This window comes from Scyliorhinus torazame, chromosome 14 (genome assembly GCF_047496885.1).
Source record: "Scyliorhinus torazame isolate Kashiwa2021f chromosome 14, sScyTor2.1, whole genome shotgun sequence".
Classification (NCBI taxonomy): domain Eukaryota; kingdom Metazoa; phylum Chordata; class Chondrichthyes; order Carcharhiniformes; family Scyliorhinidae; genus Scyliorhinus; species Scyliorhinus torazame.
Window position 1 is genome coordinate 44,309,090 of NC_092720.1, and position 23,523 is coordinate 44,332,612.

Genomic DNA, 23,523 nt, shown 5'->3' on the forward strand with positions numbered 1-23,523 from the left:
TCTTTGGAAAGATATAGCTGATGTGGTGGCCTTTCAAAATCTGGGATCCGAGTTGGAATTCAGCCCAAACCGAAGGATGAAGCTCTAATCTGATTTCTTAATTGATTTCATGGATCCTGCAGGAAATAAGTATTGATAATCGTAACCCACATCTCACCAACAGGGACCCACACCACAAAATGTTAAAATAAACTGGCTGTATTAGTCACACAGAAGAATGGTCAATCTGGGAAACAGGAAACTTTACTTGTAGTCTGTTGTTTGTGCTTAATCTGAGGTTTAAAAGTGAATTTGAGCAAATTACTCCCACCAGTTTTATTTATTAATTATCTGTACGCTATCTCTACATCTACATCTATCAATTGTGCCTTATGTTGTCCATCCTAGAGAGCAGGCATGCAAATTGCTTCCGTCAACCACATCCTTTAAAGGTTTCAGATAGTTATCTCGAGTGCTGAGAGTTTCAATTGTCCTCCATTCCAATTGGAAAGCAAGTTGTGGTTAATCATCTTTTCAAGGAACCCACTTCCCTGGAAAAATGGATGGGCTGTCATCGGGAGAACTTTGTTAAACCACTGTGCAAACTGCACTAGTAATAGTTAATAACTATAGTTGCGCTATAAATTAACTCCATGAAAAATCCCACCCAGCGAAAAAGACTTGCATTTTTACATTGCTTTTGATGGCCTCAGTATGTCTCAAAGTGCTTTACAGCTTTTGAAGTATAGTCACTGTCGTAAAGTAGGGAAATTAAACAACCAATTTGCACACAGCCAGCTCCCATCTGTGGTGGCTGGCAAAGGATAAATATCGGCATGGAATCTTTAAGATCCATCTGAAGGGGCAAATGGAGCCTCAGTTTAACACCTCATTGGAATGTGTGGTTAATCATAGAATTTACAGTGCAGAAGGAGGCCATTCGGCCCATCGAGTCTGCACTGGCTCTTTTGAAAGAGCACCTTACCCAATCCCACACCTCCACCCCATCCCCATAACCGTGTAACCCGACACTAAGCGCAATTTTGGACACGAAGGGCAATTTTAGCATGACCAATCCACCTAACCTGCACATCTTTGGACTGTGGGAGGAAACCGGAGCACCCGGAGGAAACCCACGCACACACGGGGAGAATGTGCAGACTCCGCACAGACAGTGAACCAAGCCGGGAATCGAACCTGGGACCCTGGAGCTGTGAAGCAATGTTCTTAGTGATGGGAATAGAATTCTACCCATTTCAGGCATCCAATGGCAGTCACAACACAGCTAGATGCAGAGTAAGGCTCTCTGTGCCTTGCTCCAACTTGAAAAGAGTACCATCTATTGCACCAGTCTATATCCCCTACCCCATTTCCTTTTCCAGGTGAGGTTGCTAAACAGTGTTATATTCAGGGCAGTTTTGTGCTAATTTGGAACTGGATTGAGACTCCAAACTTATTTAACGGAGGATCCATAATTTGCAATCAGAAGTGGCTTTCAAAGTCAGTTTCGGCAGGAGTTCAATCCAGGTTTTATTTTTCTCAGAGTTCAAAAGCAGATATTATACATAGATATTATACATATTGTTGTCTCAGGCATACTGTGCTTTGGCTAGTTACAGAAGGCGAGCAAGCTGTGTGCAACCATCTAAAGTATAAAAAGTAAAACTGGCTGCAAACGTTTAAAATTAAACATAATTATAAAGGGCCACTTGCAGCATTGGAATAATGGCAGCAGAAATGAAGCACTCATTCACGTGAACATCAAAACCGTCTGAAAATCTGGACAGAAAAGGAACAACTGGCACTGTTAAAATAAAAGGCTCAGCCGTTTAACATTTTTTAAAAGCCATAGCTTAAGATGAGGGACAAACATTTTCATCAGAAAATGCATTGTTACGGTGCTTTGGGTCTGTATTTTCTTTTAGAAATAATGACATGATGGGAATCCTTCTGTGCATAAGATTCTATGAAATGTTCTACGAGAGTTAGCTGGACAGTGAGATATGAAAAATAAGAATGTTTCAGAAACATATTAGAGTTATTTGGAAAACAAAAAAAATAGTTTCTAGAATTTTCTTTCTGGTTAAACAAAATTCATTCTCAAATTTAGTTACAATGAGCTCCAAGTACAATGCTTTATTCCGGATGCCCATTTCAGTCTATTACATGATCTGGTTAATCAACAGTCTGTACTGTCTATCCAGTCAATTCTATTGCCATTCCAATTTTTAAAGTAATCATGCATATTTTATTACTGCCTGGCATTGATAGGAAATATTCATTAAACTTATTATGCTCTTGGAGCGTTATGATAGTTGAATATTCTTTGATCCCTAGATGGTTTGTGAACTTATGGTGGCCGAAGATCACCATCTATGACAAATTTGTAATGTTCACAAAGCAATATCCTTGGAAAATGCTGTGCTAAATAGATATCCACTATTCGCAGACCAGAACCACAGCTGGTTTAATTTATCTTGTTGTGCTGTTCACATGGAGCAGATCCGGTTTCCCCACATGTAGCCAGCTCACGGACCTGGCTCAGTTCTTAGACCTGATGCTTTGGCTCAGACTGGAAGGAAAGCCAGTGTGAGAGGTTAAAGATGAGTACTTAAACCACACATTCTTCAAACCAACTTCCTATAAGTTAAAGAACCATCAAACAAGCAATGCTGCCATAAGACATTCCAACAGCTGCCACCGTTGTTTTTTTTTTACAAATAAGGCAGAAATCCTGAAGTGGAAAACAAATACTTGCCCGCTATCTAAACCAGCAAATAACTTTGACTGGCCTGGGAAGTTGGGCATGTGATTAAGATTGCAGAAAGAAATTAAATTTTAGTTTTTCTACTCATTTTACCATATCTTCATGCTTCACTGTGGGAAGCAGACTTAAGTATTTGATATTCTTATTAACCCTATATCATAGAATCATACAGCACAGAAGGACACAATTTGACCCATTGTTTGTAAAGCAAGTATGCAGCAGATATCAATACAGAACCCCTCTGTACAGTCATCTTCACGCTCACCCAAAACCACACCACTCAGATCCATGCATTCCCCCCATCTTTAGGACACTCCACACACACACACACTATGCATTACGCCTCCGACCTTCAGGGCTCTCTGCATACAGTGTGCATGCCACTTCCCCGCCCCCTCCCCCCCTTTCCAGGGCTCTCGCTTTGCACCCTCCCGCCTATATTTCTGATGTTCCATGCACACTGTACTTGCACCCCACACCACGTGCAGTCTCTCTCCCAACATCTATCGGCAGTGTCCTCAATGCACACACAGTGGATCATTCCTCTTGTATCCAGGGCTTCTACGCTATTCATACCCAACCCCAATATCTGCTGGGCCCTATACACTATCGTGCCACCCAGCATCTGGTCCCTAGGGTATTGTGCCCGATCCCCCAAATCTCCAAGGCTCTCTAATTTTAATTTCCCCCAGACCCATCACCAGCACTTTATACAATATCTGTCCACTCTCCCCATATTTCCAGAGCTCTGCCCACTCTCCCCATATTTCCAGACCTCTGTCCATTCTCCCCACCTCCAGGGCTGTCCACTCTCCCCACCCCCAGGGCTTTGTCCACTCTCCCCATATTTCCAGAGCTCTGTCCACTGTCCCCACATTTCCAGGGCTTTGTCCACACTCCCATCGCCACAGCTCTGTCCACTCCCCCATATTTCCAGAGTTCTGTCTACTCTTCCCATCTCAGGCTCTGTCCACTCCCCCCATCGCCAGAGTTCGGTCTACTCCCCCCATATTTCCAGAGCTCTGTCCACTCTCCCCATCTCGAGCTCTGTCCACTTTCCCCATCTCCAGGGTTCTGTCCACTCTCCCCATCTCCAGGGTTCTGTCCACTCTCCCCACCTCCAGATCTCTGTCCACTCTCCCCACCTCCAGATCTCTGTCCACTCTCCCCACCTCCAGAACTCTGTCCACTCTCCCCATCTCCAGGGTTCCGTCCGCTCTCCCCATCTCCATGGTTCTGCCCACTCTCCCCATCTCCAGAGCTCTGTCCACTCTCCCCACCTCTAGGTTCTGTCCACTCTTCCCATCTCCAGGGCTCTGTCCACTCTCCCCATCTCCAGGGTTCTGTCCGCTCTCCCCACCTCCAGGGTTCTGTCCGCTCTCCCCATCTCCAGGGCTCTGTCCACTCTCCCCATCTCCAGGGTTCTGTCCGCTCTCCCCACCTCCAGGGTTCTGTCCGCTCTCCCCATCTCCAGGGTTCTGTCCGCTCTCCCCATCTCCAGGGTTCTGTCCGCTCTCCCCACCTCCAGGGTTCTGTCCGCTCTCCCCACCTCCAGGGTTCTGTCCGCTCTCCCCACCTCCAGGGTTCTGTCCGCTCTCCCCACCTCCAGGGTTCTGTCCGCTCTCCCCACCTCCAGAGTTCTGTCCGCTCTCCCCATCTCCAGGGTTCTGTCCACTCTCCCCATCTCCAGGGTTCTGTCCACTCTCCCCACCTCCAGATCTCTGTCCACTCTCCCCACCTCCAGATCTCTGTCCACTCTCCCCACCTCCAGAACTCTGTCCACTCTCCCCATCTCCAGGGTTCCGTCCGCTCTCCCCATCTCCATGGTTCTGCCCACTCTCCCCATCTCCAGAGCTCTGTCCACTCTCCCCACCTCTAGGTTCTGTCCACTCTTCCCATCTCCAGGGCTCTGTCCACTCTCCCCATCTCCAGGGTTCTGTCCGCTCTCCCCACCTCCAGGGTTCTGTCCGCTCTCCCCATCTCCAGGGCTCTGTCCACTCTCCCCATCTCCAGGGTTCTGTCCGCTCTCCCCACCTCCAGGGTTCTGTCCGCTCTCCCCATCTCCAGGGTTCTGTCCGCTCTCCCCATCTCCAGGGTTCTGTCCGCTCTCCCCACCTCCAGGGTTCTGTCCGCTCTCCCCACCTCCAGGGTTCTGTCCGCTCTCCCCACCTCCAGGGTTCTGTCCGCTCTCCCCACCTCCAGGGTTCTGTCCGCTCTCCCCACCTCCAGAGTTCTGTCCGCTCTCCCCACCTCCAGGGTTCTGTCCGCTCTCCCCACCTCCAGGGTTCTGTCCGCTCTCCCCACCTCCAGGGTTCTGTCCGCTCTCCCCACCTCCAGGGTTCTGTCCGCTCTCCCCACCTCCAGGGCTCTGTCCGCTCTCCCCATTTCCAGGGTTCTGTCCGCTCTCCCCACCTCCAGGGTTCTGTCCGCTCTCCCCATCTCCAGGGTTCTTTCCACTCTCTCCATCTCCAGAGCTCTGTCCACTCTCCCCACCTCCGGGGTTCTGTCCACTCTCCCCATCTCCAGAGCTCTGTCCACTCTCCGGGGTTCTGTCCACTCTCCCCACCTCCGGGGTTCTGTCCACTCTCCCCACCTCCGGGGTTCTGTCCACTCTCCCCATCTCCAGAGCTCTGTCCACTCTCCCCACCTCCGGGGTTCTGTCCACTCTCCCCACCTCCAGGGTTCTGTCCGCTCTCCCCACCTCCAGGGTTCTGTCCGCTCTCCCCACCTCCAGGGTTCTGTCCGCTCTCCCCACCTCCAGGGTTCTGTCCGCTCTCCCCACCTCCAGAGTTCTGTCCGCTCTCCCCACCTCCAGGGCTCTGTCCACTCTCCCCACCTCCAGGGTTCTGTCCGCTCTCCCCACCTCCAGGGTTCTGTCCGCTCTCCCCACCTCCAGGGCTCTGTCCGCTCTCCCCATTTCCAGGGTTCTGTCCGCTCTCCCCACCTCCAGGGTTCTGTCCGCTCTCCCCATCTCCAGGGTTCTTTCCACTCTCTCCATCTCCAGAGCTCTGTCCACTCTCCCCACCTCCGGGGTTCTGTCCACTCTCCCCATCTCCAGAGCTCTGTCCACTCTCCGGGGTTCTGTCCACTCTCCCCACCTCCGGGGTTCTGTCCACTCTCCCCACCTCCGGGGTTCTGTCCACTCTCCCCATCTCCAGAGCTCTGTCCACTCTCCCCACCTCCGGGGTTCTGTCCACTCTCCCCACCTCCAGGGTTCTGTCCACTCTCCCCACCTCCAGGGTTCTGTCCACTCTCCCCACCTCCGGGGTTCTGTCCACTCTCCCCATCTCCAGAGTTCTCGACACTGCCGAAATCCCCTCATCCGGGGGCCTGACTGAATCCTCCATCCCCAGGCTAGCTCCCTAGCGCCGTACAGTGGACCCGCAGCTCCGTGGCCCCCTTCAGCAGACGCAGTTTGATACCCAAGGGATGGCGTCCCGGTCCCTTCCCCGGGGGGGACTCTGAGTGTCACCGTTACCTGAGCACAGCCGTTACCACTGCCGCTTCCTCCGGCGCTGCCCCCAGGCCGCCGCCATGTGTCCCTCCGCCCTCCAGCCCCAGACCCGGCGCGCGCACGTGTCTACGCCCCGCCCACCCCCGGCGCGCGGCGCGCCATTCATGCGTCATCCACAGAAACAACGATCCGCCGGTGGACAGCAAGATGGTACCGACCGCGACTCCAGGAGACCACGACCCCTGCAGGATCAGCGGACAATGGGCGGAAGCGGCTGCTAACGGGCCCATTTTAACCAGTCTGGAAGAATAGATAAACAATAGCCATCATCTGTTTCAATGTCACAGAGGAAGAAGGCCAACCATAGTTCATCCTTTCAAAACGATCTTACAGTCCACACACAGCATTCAAATTGTTCTTAAATTAATCATTAGCCTAACTAAAATTGACTTTCTATTCATCACCCTTAATATGAGAAACTTCCCAACATCTAAATGTGCATTTATTAGTTTGAGCTGTGTGTGTGATGTTCTCTGTTGGGTCTATCAGGATGTCTTGAAAACGTAGTGTTGACAAAGAACATCAAGCTGAGTTATTGAACAAAGCTGATTTATTTACTAAATTATTTACTAACCAGTCAACAAGGAATAAATTATTAAATAAAACAATACAATATTCAACTAATCCATCTCACGCCTAACCACCATCTCCTAGAATCCTAGGAGTCACATGATATTTATATGATTGCTCCTTATCGCCATCTGGTGGTGAGAAGTACTAACATCTTATTGTTAACCCTTTGTATTCATTAACATACACATATTACAATGTGTGTCTTTGTTCTTCTCTCATGGTTTACTTTGCACTCTTGTTTCATATTTATGTTTCAGTACTGTTTGCTATCTTAATAGAATCCATACAGTGCAGAAGGAGGCCATTCAGCCCATTGAGCCTGCACCAACCCCCGAAAGAGCACTCTGTATAGACCCACTTCACTGCTCTATCCCCGTAACCCCTACATTGATCATGGCTAATCCACCTGATCGGCACATCTTTGGGAGGAAACGGGTACCTGGAGAAAACCCATCCAGACACAGGAAGAATGTTCAAACTCCACACAAACTATCACCCAATGCCAGAATCGAACCCAGGTCCCTGGTGCTGTGAGGCAAAAGTGCTAACCACTCTGCCACTGTGCCATCCGTGTGACTTGTATCACTGAAGTCAGGATTATTTCGCAGATGCTCATTTTTGTGCTGAATAGTGTAATAGTCCCTTATAACTCTGTTCTTTGACACTGGATCATGCTCATAGCTTAAATGACCCAGATGTTATTAGCTGAAACTGTTGTATCCAGGGTGCAGTCTTACAAGAGTATTAACAATGTGCTGAATTCCAATATGGGTAATGAGAATGTAGAACCTTCTCCCTCGAAAAGCTGTTAAGGATAAGCGAATTGAACATTTCAAAACCTTGATTGACAGATTTTAGTTAGGTAAGGGTATTAAGAAGGGAGGTCTTGTGGTGCAGTGGTAGAGTCCCTACTTCTAGCCCAGAAGCTCTGGGTTTAATATCCGGCTTCAGGACTTAATGGCCATGGAAGGTGCTTTCATAACATGACAGAATTTCACATTCAGTTTGCGGGTGAGAAGTGTGAGCCTAAGACTAGTGTCTTAAACTTAAATAAAGGCAATTAAAAAGGTATGAATGATGGAGTTTGCTTCAGTAAACTGGGAAAATAGGTTAAAGGTAGGGTAGTAGAGAAGAATGGATGACGTTAAAGGAGATATTTCATAACTCTCGGCAAAAATATGTTCCATTGAGAAAGAAAGACTCAATGAGAAAGAAGCACCTGGGTCATTTATGGATAAGGAAGTTAAGGATAGAATCGAACTTTAAGAAAAAGTGTATAACACAGAGAGGATTAGTGGTAGGTCAGAAGATTGGGCATATTTTAAAAAACAACAAAGGATGACTAAAATAATATAAAGGGGAAATTAGCGTATGAGACAAAACTAACTAGAAATACAAAAGATGGCAGTAAGTATTTCTACAAATGTTTAAAAAGAAAATAGTAACTAAAGTGAGTTTTGGTCCCTTAGAGGGTGTGACTGGAGAAATAAAAATGAGAAACACGAAAATGGCAGAAATATTGGACAGGTATTTTGTATTTGTCTTCACTGTAGAAGACAGGAATAAATCCCAGAAATACTTGAAAATCAAGAGATAAAAGGGAAAAAGGAACTTAGAATCACAATCACTAAGGGAAAGGTACCAGAAAAACGATTAGAATTAAAGACTGAACCTGGTAGCTTGCATCTTAGGGTTTTAAAGGAAGTGGTTGCAGTGATAGTAATTGCATTGGCTGTGATATTCCAAGGTTCCTTAGGTTCTGGAAAGATCTTCGTGGATTGGAAAATTGCAAATGTAACACTTCTATTCGAGAAAAAAGGGAGATAGAAACCAGGAAACCTCTGGTCAGTTAGCCTAACATTTGTCCTGGGGAAATGCTGGAAACCATTATAATGGAGGTATCAGGCAGGACAGTTCTTCTTCTATTTGTGTTTCCTGCCTGAAGGCAGGTCTGACCTACAGTGTCACGGCCTCCACCATGGGCTGAGCAAAGTAGAGTTTAAAAAAATATATTTTTTGACAGCAAAGTAATGTTGAAGCCACAACCAGATCAGCTGTGATTTTACGGAATGGGGAGCAAACTCCAAGGGCAGAGTGGCCTACAGCTGCTCCTAACTCTTGTGTTCTTGATCTAGCACATCACCGTCTTCAAGGTCCCTTTAGACGACCATGTTATGGAGCATGCAGCAGACCACCAAAAGGCATGAGATCATTACAGGACTGTACTGTAGGGCACCATCCAACTGGTCCAGTGACTGTAAACGCATTTTCAGAATCCTGATGGCCTGCTTGATGGCGATCCCAGTGAGCAGATGGCTTCTGCTGTAATGCATCTGTCTCAGGTTCTCATAAAGGGATGAATATCCATCTCTTCAAGGGATAACTCTTGACCCTAGAATTGATCAACATAGTTTGGGGGAAAGGTGGATGGAATTGTTGCAGAACCCTGGACTGCTAAAGGATGAAAGAGTCGTGGTAGCTGTCAGGAAATTGAGCACACACAGGAAGGAAACTCTTCTTTTGGTCACAGACCAGCTGAATGTTGAGGGAATGGAAGCCCTTGATGAATCGTACTCTCGGTCATCTGGTGCCTTGGTGGTCACATGGGTGAAGTTGCTGATACCCTGCACCTGCAGGAATTCAGTGATTAAGGCCAAATCCACTGTTATTTGTGCCTGTCTGGAATCAAATATACTGTCCTCTTGTAACTAGGGCATCAGTGACAGGTGAGATGCAGTATTGTGCAACCTCTGATGGAACATTACTAAGGTCCACAGCTGTAGGAACCAAAGGAAAATAAGTTGAAAGCCACAGTGAGACTGATGGCTATTGACAGGGAAAGGTGAGCTGTGCTCCATGGTGTGAGGCCTGCCACCACAAGGACGCAAATCTCTGTGACTATCTCCCTGGAGAGTCACGGTCTCCTGTGACACTAGTTCAGCCCTGTCCTCTATCCTCCTGACATCTGGGGCTTTTTCCTTCCTGAGAGGATACTGTTCCTCACTGCCCTGGACCCAAAATCTGGAAGTTATAATCTGTTTGCCAGCTGCTACTTTCTTTGTGCCCAGGTGGCCTTCCAATTGTATCTGAAAGCAGGATGACAGACCCCTGCACCACCCTTGTGCATGCAGAACACTCCCTCCGCAATCTACACAGACCTGATGACATTAGTGTGCCAATAGCTGACTGCCCCATTGAAGCTTCATTTTATGGCATCCACCTAATTTGTTTGGTCAGTCATGACTGACTCCTTACCTGATCTGCCCCTGATCCAGCATGCAATCTATGTACCCCCACCAAAATCTCAATATATCCCTTAACACACTTTCAATGAGCTCTTCAGCCTCCTGAAATTGACTCATTCATGGATTGCACAGGTTCCAGTGGCTGGCTTCCCCCATCCTGATGAAGCTTGCAGGAATGGCAATGGGAAACAGGCAGGCTGGTCTGCACCGCTGCTTTCACCACCCACCTGCCTCTATTCCTTCCCCAGCACAATCTTTAAATCCCCTCCAGGGAGCAGACCATCATGTTAATGATAAAGGATAACCCACAGCATTCAATTCATCAGCCTCATACATTGACCCACCCTTCTAAGCACCAAATCAAATATGGAAAATTAAGAGTTGTGTACATTGTTATGATGCTGGCCAGATCCTGGGTGAATCATAGAATTTACAGTGCAGAAGGAGCCCATTTGGCCCATTGCGTCTGCACCGGCCCTTGGAAGGAGTACCCTACTTAAGCCCACACCTCAATACTATCACTGTAAACCAGCAACCCCACCTAACCTTTTGGACACTAAGCGGAAATTTAGCATGGCCAATCCGCCTAACCTACACATCTTTGGACTGTGGGAGGAAACTGGAGCACCCGGAGGAAACCCACGCAGACACGGGGAGAAAATGCAAACTCAACACAGACAGTCACCCGAGGCCGGAATTGAACCCGGGTCCCTGGAGCTGTTGGGCAGCAGTGCTAACCACTGTGCCGCCCCATCTTGCACTCATCGGGTGTGGAGGGAGATCTGGTTAGATAGAGGGCTGGATTCTTTGCACCCCGGCGGCGAAATCACGGCTGGCGTGGGGGCGGTTAATCCATTTTCCCGCAAAAAATCAGGACCGGCGCCAGCTCCCTGATTCTGCAGTCCCAAAAAGCAGTGTACTCAAGGAATACGCTGCGCCGCCTAGGACCTATCTGCAGCCATTGCTGGAGGTCTGCTCCGCCTTCTCCGCCCCCGACCGGCCAAAGTCCCGACGGCGTGGATCTAATGTGGTCTAGCCGGTCGGGATACTCGTGTGGAAGCTGCGGACCCAGCCTGCGGCAGCCCTGGTCGGGGGCAGGTCATTCGGAGTGCGGAGGGGGGGGGGCCTTATAGGAGTCCGGGAAATGTTTGTACGGCGGAGAGGGTCAGTCGCGCGGCCCATTGGGAGGTTTATTTTTAGGGTCCAGCTCCGCGGTCCGAGTCCGCCATGGAGGATGGCGCGGCCGCTGGAGGCCGCCGCCGCCATGCGCATGTGTGGCCTCCGACCCGGAAGTGCGGGGGCCCGTATCTGTAGCAAAAGCTGCGAGATCTACGCCGGGTCCCTGCTAGCCCCCTGCAGGGCTAGGAAGTTGCGACCCTTTCACGCCAGTCTTTCTGGTGTGAAACTCTACAGTTTTGACTCGGCCGAGGGGACATAGTCCCAATAACGGAGAATCCAGCCAGATAGTTTGAGATTCAAGACACTTACTAAGTGAATACAGTCACAAGATTTTATTGGTTTGGAACAAATAAAATAAACTTTTTTAAAATAATAATCTTTATTGTCACAAGTAGGCTTACATTAACACTGTAATGAAGTTGCTGTGAAAATCCCCTAGTCGCCACATTCCAGCACCTGTTCGGGTACACAGAGGGAGAATTCAGAATGTCCAATTTGCCTAATAGCATGTCTTTCGGGACTTGTGGGAGGAAACCGGAACACTTGGAGGAAACCCACGCAGACACAGGGAGAACGTGCAGACTCCACACAGACAGTGACCCAAGCCGGGAATTGAACCTGGGATCCTGGCGCTGTGAAGAAATTGTGTTGCCCATTGTGCTACTGTGCTGCCTTTACTATACAAGTTCAGAAAGGTAAAACAATTTACAATATCTATCTTGCACTCTAACATTCAGGTTAAGTGTGAAGTACATGTAAATTAACAAGTCAACTGTGGTCGAATACACACTACAGAATAAATGTTAATTGCGAACAAACCTGATTCTCTGGCTTTTTCACTCATGCAGACGTTTATCACATTGTGAGTCAACAAATCTCACGGAAACTTTGTCTTTCTCACAGGGGTTTCCAATTTCCATCTTTGAAGATCTCGCCTGGGAATTCTCTCCAAAGGTCGCTTCTACACAGCTGACTTCAACAATGACCCACCTTGCAAGGTTTCAATCTTGCTTTCCAAGATTCATTTCCTCTGGATCTCTCAGTCTACTCTAGCTTCACCTTCCAAGCACAATTTCCAATCTTGGCTGCGCCAAGCACTCACATTTCCAAAGGAGTAACATGGAGTCACCAATCTTTCACTGCCTTCTCGGACCTCCAGGTCTTCCCTCCTGCCCACTTCACTCAAAGTCTGCTCCCTGCAGTCCTTCCTTCAATTTGGAGCATGGGCAGCACGGTTGCGCAATGGTTGTACTTTGCAAGCACCACAGGGAAGATAATCATTCCCATTCCGTAGGCCTCGTGTGTGCTATTCCAGCGACTTTCGAACTTCAGACAAAGGTAACTTGGTGCTTCTTAACAACAGAGACCCATCTGTCTCTGCATGCTTTCTCCCTTCTCTCTGACTATTACGGTCATTTATGCTTATTTATTTACACTTTAAAACCTTTCCCTTTCCCTCACCCATTTTACACCAGCTCATTTGTAGTCTGTAATTTATCAAAGTATGTTTATTGTCAGAATGATTACATACATGAAAGGGACACAAAGGAATATGTATCATAAACCTGAACACGTCATGGATCAGGCATAGTGTTTCTGCAAGGAAGATAAAAGGCCCAGGAAAAATACACAAAACAGCAACAAGCCGACATATAAAATGTATAAATATCAATTAATCATCACTAAGTAAAACAAATAAATAGACTAGATGATATAAAATAGTATATGATGAAGATATAAAGTTCCAAAATCAAAGTTCTTAAAAAAGGATCATTGCCTTGCTTTGATATATTTGCCCTGCATGTATTTGAAATACCTTCAAATGGGTTCATTGGGAGCAGTGCCTCTTCAATTTATTTAACTCTCTAAAGTTTCACTCAAGTCAATTTTCCTCATCTTCTGCCCCTTTTCTGAACATGTACCAGTTCAATTCCTTAAAATTCACCTAGAACCAAACTTTTAGATACCCCTCCTCATATCTCCCTTTCTGACTTGCAGTCATGTTTTCTTTACCCTATAATTGGCAGTCACGCCCTGGGGTGCTTTTCTACATTAAAGGTGCTATTTAAATGTAAGGCAGTTTTGTTGCCATTGTTGATGGACAAAGTACATGATTAAATAATGTCCAAATTGGAAAGAGCTTTGTTAAAGGCAAATCATATTTAATTAACTTTAGAGCTGGTAACAGAGGTGGCCGATGAAGGCAAAGCAGTTAATGTGGTGCATTTGGACTTCCAAAAGGCATTTGATAATGTGTTAATGATAAAAGCAAATTACTGCAGATGCTGGAATCTGAAACCAAAAGAGAAAATGCTGGAAAATCTCAGCAGGTCTGGCAGCATCTGTGGGGAGAGAAAAGAGCTAACGTTTCGAATCCAGGTGACCCTTTGTCAAAGCTAAAAGACAGAGAAAGTAGGAAATATTTATACTGTGGGGTGAGGGAATGAAAGATGAGTCATAGCCACAGAAACCAAGGGAAAAGAGTAGGTGCTGGTTTAGCACAGGGCTACATAGCTGGCTTTTAAAGCAGACAAAGGCAGGCCAGCAGCACGGTTCAATTCTCCTACCAGCCTCCCTGAACAGGTGCCGGAATGTAGCGACTAGGGGCTTTTCACAGTAACTTCATTTGAAGCCTACTTGTGACAATAAGCGATTTTCGTTTCATTCCATTTCATATTAGCCACTGAAACAAAGGAAAAAGAGAGCTAATGGCAGTCTCCAAAGAGAATAAAAGGTGTGAAAGGTCAAACAACAGAGAAACTAACATCAGAGGGTAAGCTGTGACAGTTGTAGGGGTGTAGGGGGAAGCAAAGGGAGAAAAGGTAACGAGAGGGGGAATAAGATAGGAGGGGGAAATATGTATATGATGAAATACAAGAAAGAAATAAAATGTAAAAGACAGTTAAAATGGATTGGTATGAAAACAAAGGGGTTGAGGTGAGGTAGAGCTAATCATCTGAAGTTGTTGAATTCAATGTTGAGACTGGAAGGCTGTAGTGTGCCTACCCAGATGATGAGATGCTATTCCTCCAGTTTGCGTTGAGCTTCACTGGAACATTGCAGCAAGCCAAGGCCAGACATGTGGGCATGGGAGCAGGGTCTAGTGTTAAAATGGCAAGCAACGGGAAGGTCAGGGTCCTGAATGCGCAGAGACCGAAGGTGCTCAGCAAAGCGATCACCCAGTCTGCGTTTGGTTTCTCCGATATAGAGACCACATTGGGAGCAGCGAATGCAATAGACCAAATTGAAAGAGGTGCAAGTGAAACGCTGCTTAACCTGGAATGAGTGTTTTGCGCCTGGGATGTTGAGCATGGGAGAGGTAAAGGGACAGGTGTTACACCTCCTGCGATTGCATGGGAAGGTGCCACGGGTGATGGGAGAGGTGTTGGGTATGGTGGAGGAGTGGACTAGATTATCTCAGAGGGAATGGTCTCTGCGGAACTCTGACAGGGGGAGTGAATGGAAGATGTATTTGGTGGTGGCATCATGCTGGAGTTGGTGAAAATGGTGGAGGAGTATGCTTTGCATACGAAGGCTGGTGGGTTGAAATGTGAGAACCAGGGGGACTATATCCTTGTTCTGGGAGGGAGTGGAGGGGGGTGAGGGTAGTGGCACGGGGGATGGACCGCATGCTGTTGAGGGCTCTTTCCACAACTGTGGGTGGGAAATCATGGTTGAGAAAGAAGGAACACATTTTTGAAGCATCACTTTGGAAAGTGGCATCATCGGAACAAATGCGACGGAGGTGATGGAGCTGAGAGAAAGGGATGGAGTCCTTACAGGGTGTAGGGTGCGAAGAGCTGTAGTCCAGATAGCTGTGGGAGTCACTGAGCTTGTAATGGATATTAGGAAGTAGTCTATTGCAGGAAATGGAGTCAGGAAGGTCAAGGAAGGAGAGGGGCGTGACTGAGATGGGCCAGGTGAAAGTGATGGAGTGGTGGAAACTGGAAGCAAAGTTGATAATCTTTCCAGGTCCTGACGAGAGCATGAAGCGGCACCAAAATAGTCATCGAAGTACCGGTAAAGAAGTTGTGGGAGGGGACCCGGGTAGGCCTGGAACAAGAATGTTCCACATACCCCATAAAAAGGCAAGGATTGCTAGGACCCATACGGGTAGCCATTGCTACACCTTTGATTTGGAGAAAGTGGGATGAGTTAAAGGAGAAGTTGTTGAGAGATAGAACGGGTTCAGCCAGGCGGAGGAGAGTGGTGGTGGATGGGAATTGTCCAGGCCTCTTTCGGGGAAGAAGCAAAGAGCTCTCAGGCCATCCTGGTGTGGGATGGAGGTGTAGAGGGATTGCACATCCCTGGAGAATAGGAGGTGGTTCGGGCCCGCGGACTGGAAACTGTCAATATGACTCAGGGCATCAGAGGAATCCCGGATGTGGGTGGGGAGGGAACGGACCAGGGGAGTGAGGATGGAATCATGATAAGAGGAAATAGGTTTGGTGGAGCAGGAGTATGCTGACTCAATGGGCCTGCCGGGACAGTCCTTTGTGTGGATTTTGGGAAGTAGGTAAAAGCGGGCTGTCTGGGGTTGGGAGACTATGAGGTTGGAAGCCGTAGGGGGAAGGCATCCAGAGGATATGAGGTCACTAACGGTGTTGGAGATAATAGCTTGATGTTGAGTGGTCTGGTCATGGTCCAGGGGGAGGTAGGAGGAAGTATCTGAGAGTTGGCGCTCGGTCTCTGCGAGGTAGTGGTCAGCACGCTAGACGACAACAGCACCCCCTTTGTCAGCAGGTTTGGTGACAAAGTCGGGGTTGGACCTGACGCAGTGAAGAGCGGAAAGTTCAGAGGGAGAGAGGTGTTAATGATAGTTTTGCCAGCAAAGTCAATGTAATAAAAGGAAAGTAGAAGTTAATGTAATAAAAGGGGAAGTGGCAGGGTGCATGGATGGGGAAGTGACTAGAAACAGGCAGCTGTGGTGAAGGACTGAAGGAAGGTAAACAGTGGAGTCAACAGAACTACTCCTTTTGGTGATATACATGAATGACTGCTATGGCGAACCTCTACAAAATACTAGTCTGACCACAAATGAAGTGGTATGTCCAATTCGGGGTACCACATTGTAAGAAGGATGTGAAGGCTTTATAGATGGTGCAGATGAGATTTACTGCAATGGTTCCAGAGATGAAGGACTTCATTTGGCCATGGGGAGGCAGTGCATAGTGGTATTGTCACTGGACTAGTAATCCAGAGATCTAACGCAATAATGCTTTGGGAACCAGGATACGAATCCCACCATGGCAGATGGTAAAATTTGAATTCAATAAAAATTGGGAATTAAAAGTCATGAAACTATTGTCAATTGTTGTAAAAACCCATAATGGTTCACTCATATCCATACGGAAGGAAATCTGTTGTCCTTACCTGGTCTGGCCTACATGGGACTTCAGATCCACAGCACTGTGGTTGACTCTTAAATGCCCTCAGGGATGGGCAACAAATGCTGACCCAGCCAGCAACACCCACATCCCAGGAACGACTAAAAAAACAATTACACGGATAATTTGGAGAAGATGGAGGTAATTGCTCTCCTTAGAGCAAAGAAGATGAAGATGAAATCATGAAGGCTCTGGACAGAATGGATTGGAAGAAACTGTTCCCATTGGTGTAAAGGTCAATAACCAGAGGACATATTTAAAACCAATTAGCAAAAGGGCCAAAAGTGATGCAAAAAGATATTGGAGGCAGATTCAATTGAGACTTTCAACGGGGACTTTCAAGCACATGAAGGGGGAAAAAGTACAGGACCAAGCAGAATGGGGGAGTGGAACTAACTGGATTGCTTTGCCAAGAGCCGGCATGAAGTCAACGGGACAAATTGTTTCCGTCTGTGCTGTAACCGTTCAACAATTCCATGGAATGAAAATGATTATCGAGCAGTGAAGCAGGGAAATAGGAATAGTAGTAAGTGAAAGGTAATCTATATTCAAAGAACATGGAAGACCAATCCTGTATAGCGAGTGGGCAATCACCATTGCTTTATCATTCAGTTCCTCTCCACATATGATAATATTGCCCTGGAGTCATACCAAATAATCGTGTGTTACCCATTATTTCAAGGCATTCCAGCATGGAAAGTGTTTTCTCCATAAGAGTCTGGATAGGAGTGTTTAGGAAATGTGAGGTTCCATGTGAAATCAATAAAAACAGTTCACATCACAGTGGGGATATCCATAGCTAGAGTGGAATAACTCTCGATGATTATCGACTTGCAAGTTACAGTGTAACATTCATCACGCATACTAATATGGTTAATACACACAAATCTTTATTTTTATATATACAAGCTGCAAAGGATGTTTGGTGATAATTATAATTTTATTAAAAGAGTTTGTTCAAGAAGGATGGAACTCAATGTTAGATGCTGATATGATCCAAATAAATGTAGCTGATTAACCCAACATGCCAAAACTGGATGGTGATTGGCTGAAGCATGAAAACTTCACATGTGAGGATATGTGCGTTTATGTGTCGCAAAAACAAAATATTTTTTATACTGAAAATCAGAAATAAAAACTGAAAATTCTGGAATTCTCAGATGACCAGGCAGCATCTGTGGGGAGAGAAACAGAGATAACATTACAGGTCAATGAAGGTTAACATCTATTTTTTTCTCTCTCCACAGGTGCTGAGAATTTCCAGCAATTTTCTGTTTTAACCCAACGTTAAGGGTTGCACAGCACATCCACAGATCCATGTTCCTCCTCACAGGCTATTAGCAGGTAGAGTTATAGATATTGGGGTGAGTTTCCACAGGGTTCCCAACTCCCATAAACAGCAGATACTCCAGGGAGATTAGGGAGTCCCTGCAGAAATTGAGGTGGAGAAATATGGGAATCAAATATTTTGTGCATTTGGATTAAAAGGAAATAACTGGATGTACAGATCAGAAAGAACTCTTGCTGCTAAAATCGGTCCTGTTCCATTTTCTAGATGGACCTCTTGTGGAAGCTTCATTATCATAATACAGCAGTTATTACACTTCATTGGCTGATAATCAGCTGGAGAATCCTTCCACCACCTCCCCTCACTTTCCCCCAAAGAGTAAAAAAATGTAGGTATGAAGATAAAAACAATTGGCTGTAATATCTTGAGTTCATGAAAGGTACTATAAAAATGTAAGACCTTCATTTTTAATATAAAAGGTTTGAGAAACGTGCTGTTCCATTTGCCGTCATGGGTGTGCTGAGCACCAAGTCTGATATGTGGACTATACATTCTTTGAAATGCCACAGATTTAAAAGCCTTCAGTGATATTTACTTTCTGCTGTGATTTATGTTCCCATGAGAATTTTTGTCTACCCTGACTCCAGCCAATTGGAATCCTCCAGCTGACATGTTTGGGTGGAAGAGAAGAGCCGGGAGAAGGGTACCCGTGCCGATCATCTTGCCTGATAGCTGCTCCTTACCCTCCTATTGGCACCTCTACTCCTGCATCTGAACAGAGGAGTGAAATTGCTGCACTTTAGTACAATACTGGCAAGACTTCACTTCCCGAAGGTGGATGTGCAGGCGGATCCTTGCAGGCACAACTTTGAGATGGGAATGCCTGAATAACCTTTATGCTAAAACGTTATTTAGAAGCTCCCCAGACACATGTTACACTTTGCTTAGTACTGTCAGAAAGGAGGCACTGCAGTCTTGTTTAACAGAGATGTACATGTAGAGTGGTGCCAGCTGCTGCAAGGACATCCACGGTGATCTGCAGCCGAGGATCTGAAAGGTGCAGGGTCAGCTTGAGACTTGGCTGAAGCCCCTCGCAGTTAAGTTCCAATGCTGATCTCTGGAAACTATTTCATGAAGTGGCACAGAAGGCAACTCTCGCAAATAACTCGTGTATCTGTAGATCGACTGAAATTATGCTGCTTTGCAGTCGTACTTGTGAGGACACATATAAAGTAACCAGACACTGCTTTGACTTCAACAGCTATCAAATTTAGTGTCAAATGTTGGGCTGCTTCCTCACTTGTTTGATGACTTATTCCTTCAGCTAAGATCTATCCCATAGTGTTGATCCAGGTGGAAAGGAAATGGGAATTCAGGATGAGAAGATTAATTTTCCAACTTGCTCCCTCTTCAGGTGATGTTCAGAGCATGAATATGCTGGATTGAATCTAGCAATCTAATTCCTTTCCAAAAGAAGCTCACATTCTATGAAAGTTAAAGATGTTACGAGTTTGAAATAATTGACTTTCCTATATACATATGACTCAGAACACACCAAGCAAAGCGCTGACAAAGATAATCTAATACCTGCAGAACATTATCACTTGAGAGTTTTGCTGTGGCATTGGGAACGTCACATGCAAACTCTAACTAGCACAATATATTAGGTTAATATTCAAGAGCTTTTATTGCATTTCAGACAGAAATTGCAATACCCCGCTCTCCCCCTGCCTTCCTGTGGTTAATTATTTTCTTGATTTAATTAACTGAGGGGCAGCGAGTCCGATACAGTGCAAAAGACAGACTTGTGACAGCTATTACAGTTAGCAGAAGTGGAGATGATAAGTTTTCTTTTCTTAAAGAAGAGAACTGATCATGAGACTCTCGCACTTGTAAAAGCTGTGTCCATTCAGTTTGCTTTCCTGTAACCACAGCTAGTTGTCTTTGGTATTGTCATTACCTGCAGTTTGTACAGTTAGCAGCTTTTCACTCGCTTATTCAATGACGCCTATTCCCATAGATCATATTCTACTGCGTTTTACCTCAGATTGTAATTAGTAGCTCTCTGCTTGATTTGTCTCACGTGATTGCTTTGCGATGTCAAGGGAAATATCAGACATGTAGCCTCTCTTTGCTCAACAATCGTTAAATTAATGAGAGATTGCCACAAGCTTGTTTCCTCAATTTTGGATTTTCCGAGACACTTGTGCCAGGATATTTAACTGTGAATGCCAAGTATACATTGAAGAACTGGTGAAAGACGAAAAAAATATAGATCTCAATAAACACGACAGATGAAACTGACCGAGGCGCAAAATCCAGGAAGTCCACTCTTTCAGGTTTCCTCATAAATAACTCTGTCGTTCTAACAGAAACAGCTTTGTTTACTGCAATGGTGAATCCAGATTTTGTTCAGATGCCATTCTTGTTGTGAGTTTCTTTACACCAGATTTGACCGATTGCCTTGGTTAGCACCTGTAGTAAAAAAACCACAAACTTGTATCAAAGTAGGTTGGTAAGTTTTACTCGCTGCTGCAATGAAATAAAACAGAAGTAGGTTGCAAAACATCAGCCGCCAAAATGAAACTGCAGAAACTGCAGAGAATGCCCTTGTGCAGTTGTCAAGTCTTTGATCAATTGCAGTTAAAACAAACTAAATTTTCAAAGTCATTTGGAGGCACAAAGTGGCTGGTCAATATTTTCAGGATGAATATGTTACGTAAGCTGATCAGCAATCTTTGAAGAGATATTTCCTCACGTACCTGCTGAAATCTGAAAATCTGATGATTTGGGAAGTGACACAGAAATAATAGTCTGGATGTGGTAACATTGTAGTTATTTTTGTACTGCATAACAACACAGAATTGATTGGGAAAGATGTGACTCACCTTTATGAGCCTGCGGTGTAAACCTGCGGTGATTGAAATGTTTTAACTGTTGCTGGGCCTTTGCCAGTAGTAGAAAGAACGTGAACTTGAATCTGATAAGTTGTCAAAGGCCGAAGATTAAGGATTGTCATAAAAGGTTGATCCTGGAAACAATAAAAGAATAGATCAGCTCAGCCATTACACAATTACCAGAGAGTAATCATCTGTAATGCAGCCAAGTGGATCAAATTATTTATATGTAGAAAAATAGTAACCTGGCTGTGTTTCTTTCCATCTGTCTCCCAGACATGTTAAAGACTGTAGCACAAATTTCCAACACTAGAGGGTGCTATTACTACAGCAAAGTGCAGTGCACCATTGGAAATTAACTTAGAATGTTCCAGCAATGTGGACTCACTGAATCAATTTTCAGCCTCTGCTGTATTTTGATTCCGGTTGAAAGTTATGGCAGGTTGGAAAGAGTTGACGGGGCATCGTCTGCATTTCCGCAGTGCCTAACGGCCCAATTTGCTTGTGAAGATGGTGTGGAGACCTAATTTGGACAGCACCCTTGAGTTTGAGAGGCCACGAGGAGAGGAAGATTTCCTTCCTGCCTGGGAGACAAGGTAATCTGGCTCATCTGGTCATGGGAAATTCGCAGTAGGAGCTCCACCAATTGAACTCTGCTACCCGGCTGGTTAGAGATCAGGGTTAAGCTCGCGACGGTCTCCATGTGGATCTGGAACTTTGGCGTTAATATCCATTGTAAATAGTTTGTTTCTCTAGGTTAAGCGGATTGAATGCATAATTTACAAACTTGGACCATGCAGGGTGATTTGTTATGTTTTCGGTGTAACATAAGAAGCTTCCTTGTGGTGCACTTGACAAAGGAAGGTTCAGACGTGGAGATAACTTCAACACGTTTATTAAACTATTTACACTTCTATTACTCGGGTTCGACACTACTGCTAATCCTACTATAGCTACCCAGACTGACTAACCAGTTGCTGCAATCCACGTGGTAGGTGTAATATTGAATCAACCCTGTGTCTGCTCTCACTGACTGTCTCCACTGGAAAAAGGCAGATCATGTGTGTGGTGTCCTTTATATATGGGTTGGTGTAATGCCCTCATGTAGTCGTGTCACCTCTGTGTGTATCGTGAGTGTCCATCGGTCGTGTCCTATCTAACTGATCTATTGGTTGAGTGTGTGTGTGTGTGATGTTTCTGGTGCTCCCTCTAGTGTCTAGCTAGCTTACATGCATTTACATTAATGCACATTACCATACAGGGCTCTTCACTGTTTCAATGTCACTCACCAAAGGACATTTGTTCAGCTGCAAGAGGGATCCACCACTAGTGTTATTTAATGGGCCAAGCACCCAACTTGCAGGTAGTGTGATTTACACTAACATCTGCTGCTGACAAATTTCTGGAAGTACTGTGGTTCTGGAGGTATTGTGGTGAGCAGCTCTATCTGGCAGGAAGTGCTGCTGTATCCTCAAAGGCGGGCAGAGGAATCAGTGCCGTGTCCACACAATGAATGCAACACACTACAGTTACGGTATCTCTGTGTCTGCAACATGACAGGGAGATGGAACAGAGGCTGTTGGAGAGGCCAAACTATACACAATATCCTTTACCAAGTAGGATCCAGACTCCTCCATTTTTCTTGACCGTGACAGGAGGTTGTCTGGCAAGCCAGCCAATGTCCTGAGCATCTCGGTGTGTATCCTCATCAGCACTCTTCTGTATGCCACCTCATCTGCAGCAGAACTCATCTGTCACCTTGCCCAGAATGAGCAACGCACAAACCATCCTTTCCCCTGCAGCCCGCTCGTGCCCATCTGGCTCACGACATGTGGTGCCCACCTCTATACAAGCGTCTAAAGTTCAAGCAGCGTCAGTATCTGAGCTAATGGCTCCTAATATCAGGTCAAGTGACGGAGTGGCTTGATCAGTGCTGTCTGGTTGCTCTCTTTCTTCCCCCCAGCTAGCTGTGGCTGAGCAGGTGGCGTTTCTTGGGTGTTTGAAAGCAGAGAATCAGAAAAGGGAAGGCTGGATTGTAAAGAAAGAGGGTCCTTGGTCACACCATCTACAGCTTTCTCATTATGCCAATGAGGCGGACTAGTGTGAGCTGAGAGCTGAGAAGGGGTGTAAGGTAGGAACATTGAAAATATCCTCAATGTTTTCAGTGATTGTTGGCTGTCATAGGCTGAGTCACAGCCAGCCCCATGATGCAGAGAACCATCTCCTGTGCCGCGTTCAGGAGATGTGAGTGTCCTTGCCCCTGATGGTTCTGCTCTGCTCTCTCCTATTGTGTGCTAACTTGCCCTGCAAAAGACAGGGCAAAATGTCACTACCTGCATTGTGTTGTGTTAGGGTGATGTGCCTTCCATAGTCGAACAGCTGAAGGTTGTGTAAGTAGTGAGAGCTGGGCGTGAGGCTGACAGCTCTCACGTAGGTAGGTATATGAGGATTAAGCGGTGCATCTGGATGATAGGCCTGAGTCATGACTTTGAGAGAATGCTCCTGGGGTTAGGATGCATTGGGCAGCGTCAGAGGTGCCACTGACCGTGACCAGCTGCATGAAGATCTTGTGCCCCTGCTGTCAGGTCCTCAGGGCCAGATTCTGGGAGGTGATCTCCTCGGCCATCTCTTCCCATTCACTTCCAGTCACCGACATCTGGCTGGATTTTTGGCCCCCCACAAAATCTGGAAAAA

General features: G+C 46.2%; 2 protein-coding genes across 3 annotated transcripts in view; both read right to left on the bottom strand.

Moving 5' to 3' along the window:
• Positions 1-6,325, bottom strand: part of LOC140389686 (uncharacterized) — a 45,155-nt gene extending 38,830 nt beyond the window's left edge. The window contains exon 1 of the mRNA XM_072474063.1: positions 6,225-6,325. The gene's annotated coding sequence lies outside the window, so the exon portion shown is untranslated. The remainder of the gene's footprint in view (positions 1-6,224) is intronic.
• A 6,425-nt stretch (positions 6,326-12,750) lies between these two features.
• Positions 12,751-23,523, bottom strand: part of anos1b (anosmin 1b) — a 219,588-nt gene continuing 208,815 nt past the window's right edge. For both annotated transcript variants that reach the window (XM_072474064.1, XM_072474065.1), the window contains exons 13-14: positions 20,821-20,963; positions 12,751-20,407 (exon numbers count right to left, since the gene is read on the bottom strand). In XM_072474064.1, the coding sequence (XP_072330165.1) occupies positions 20,823-20,963 (141 nt within the window). In that variant the 3' untranslated portion in view covers positions 12,751-20,407; positions 20,821-20,822. The remainder of the gene's footprint in view (positions 20,408-20,820; positions 20,964-23,523) is intronic.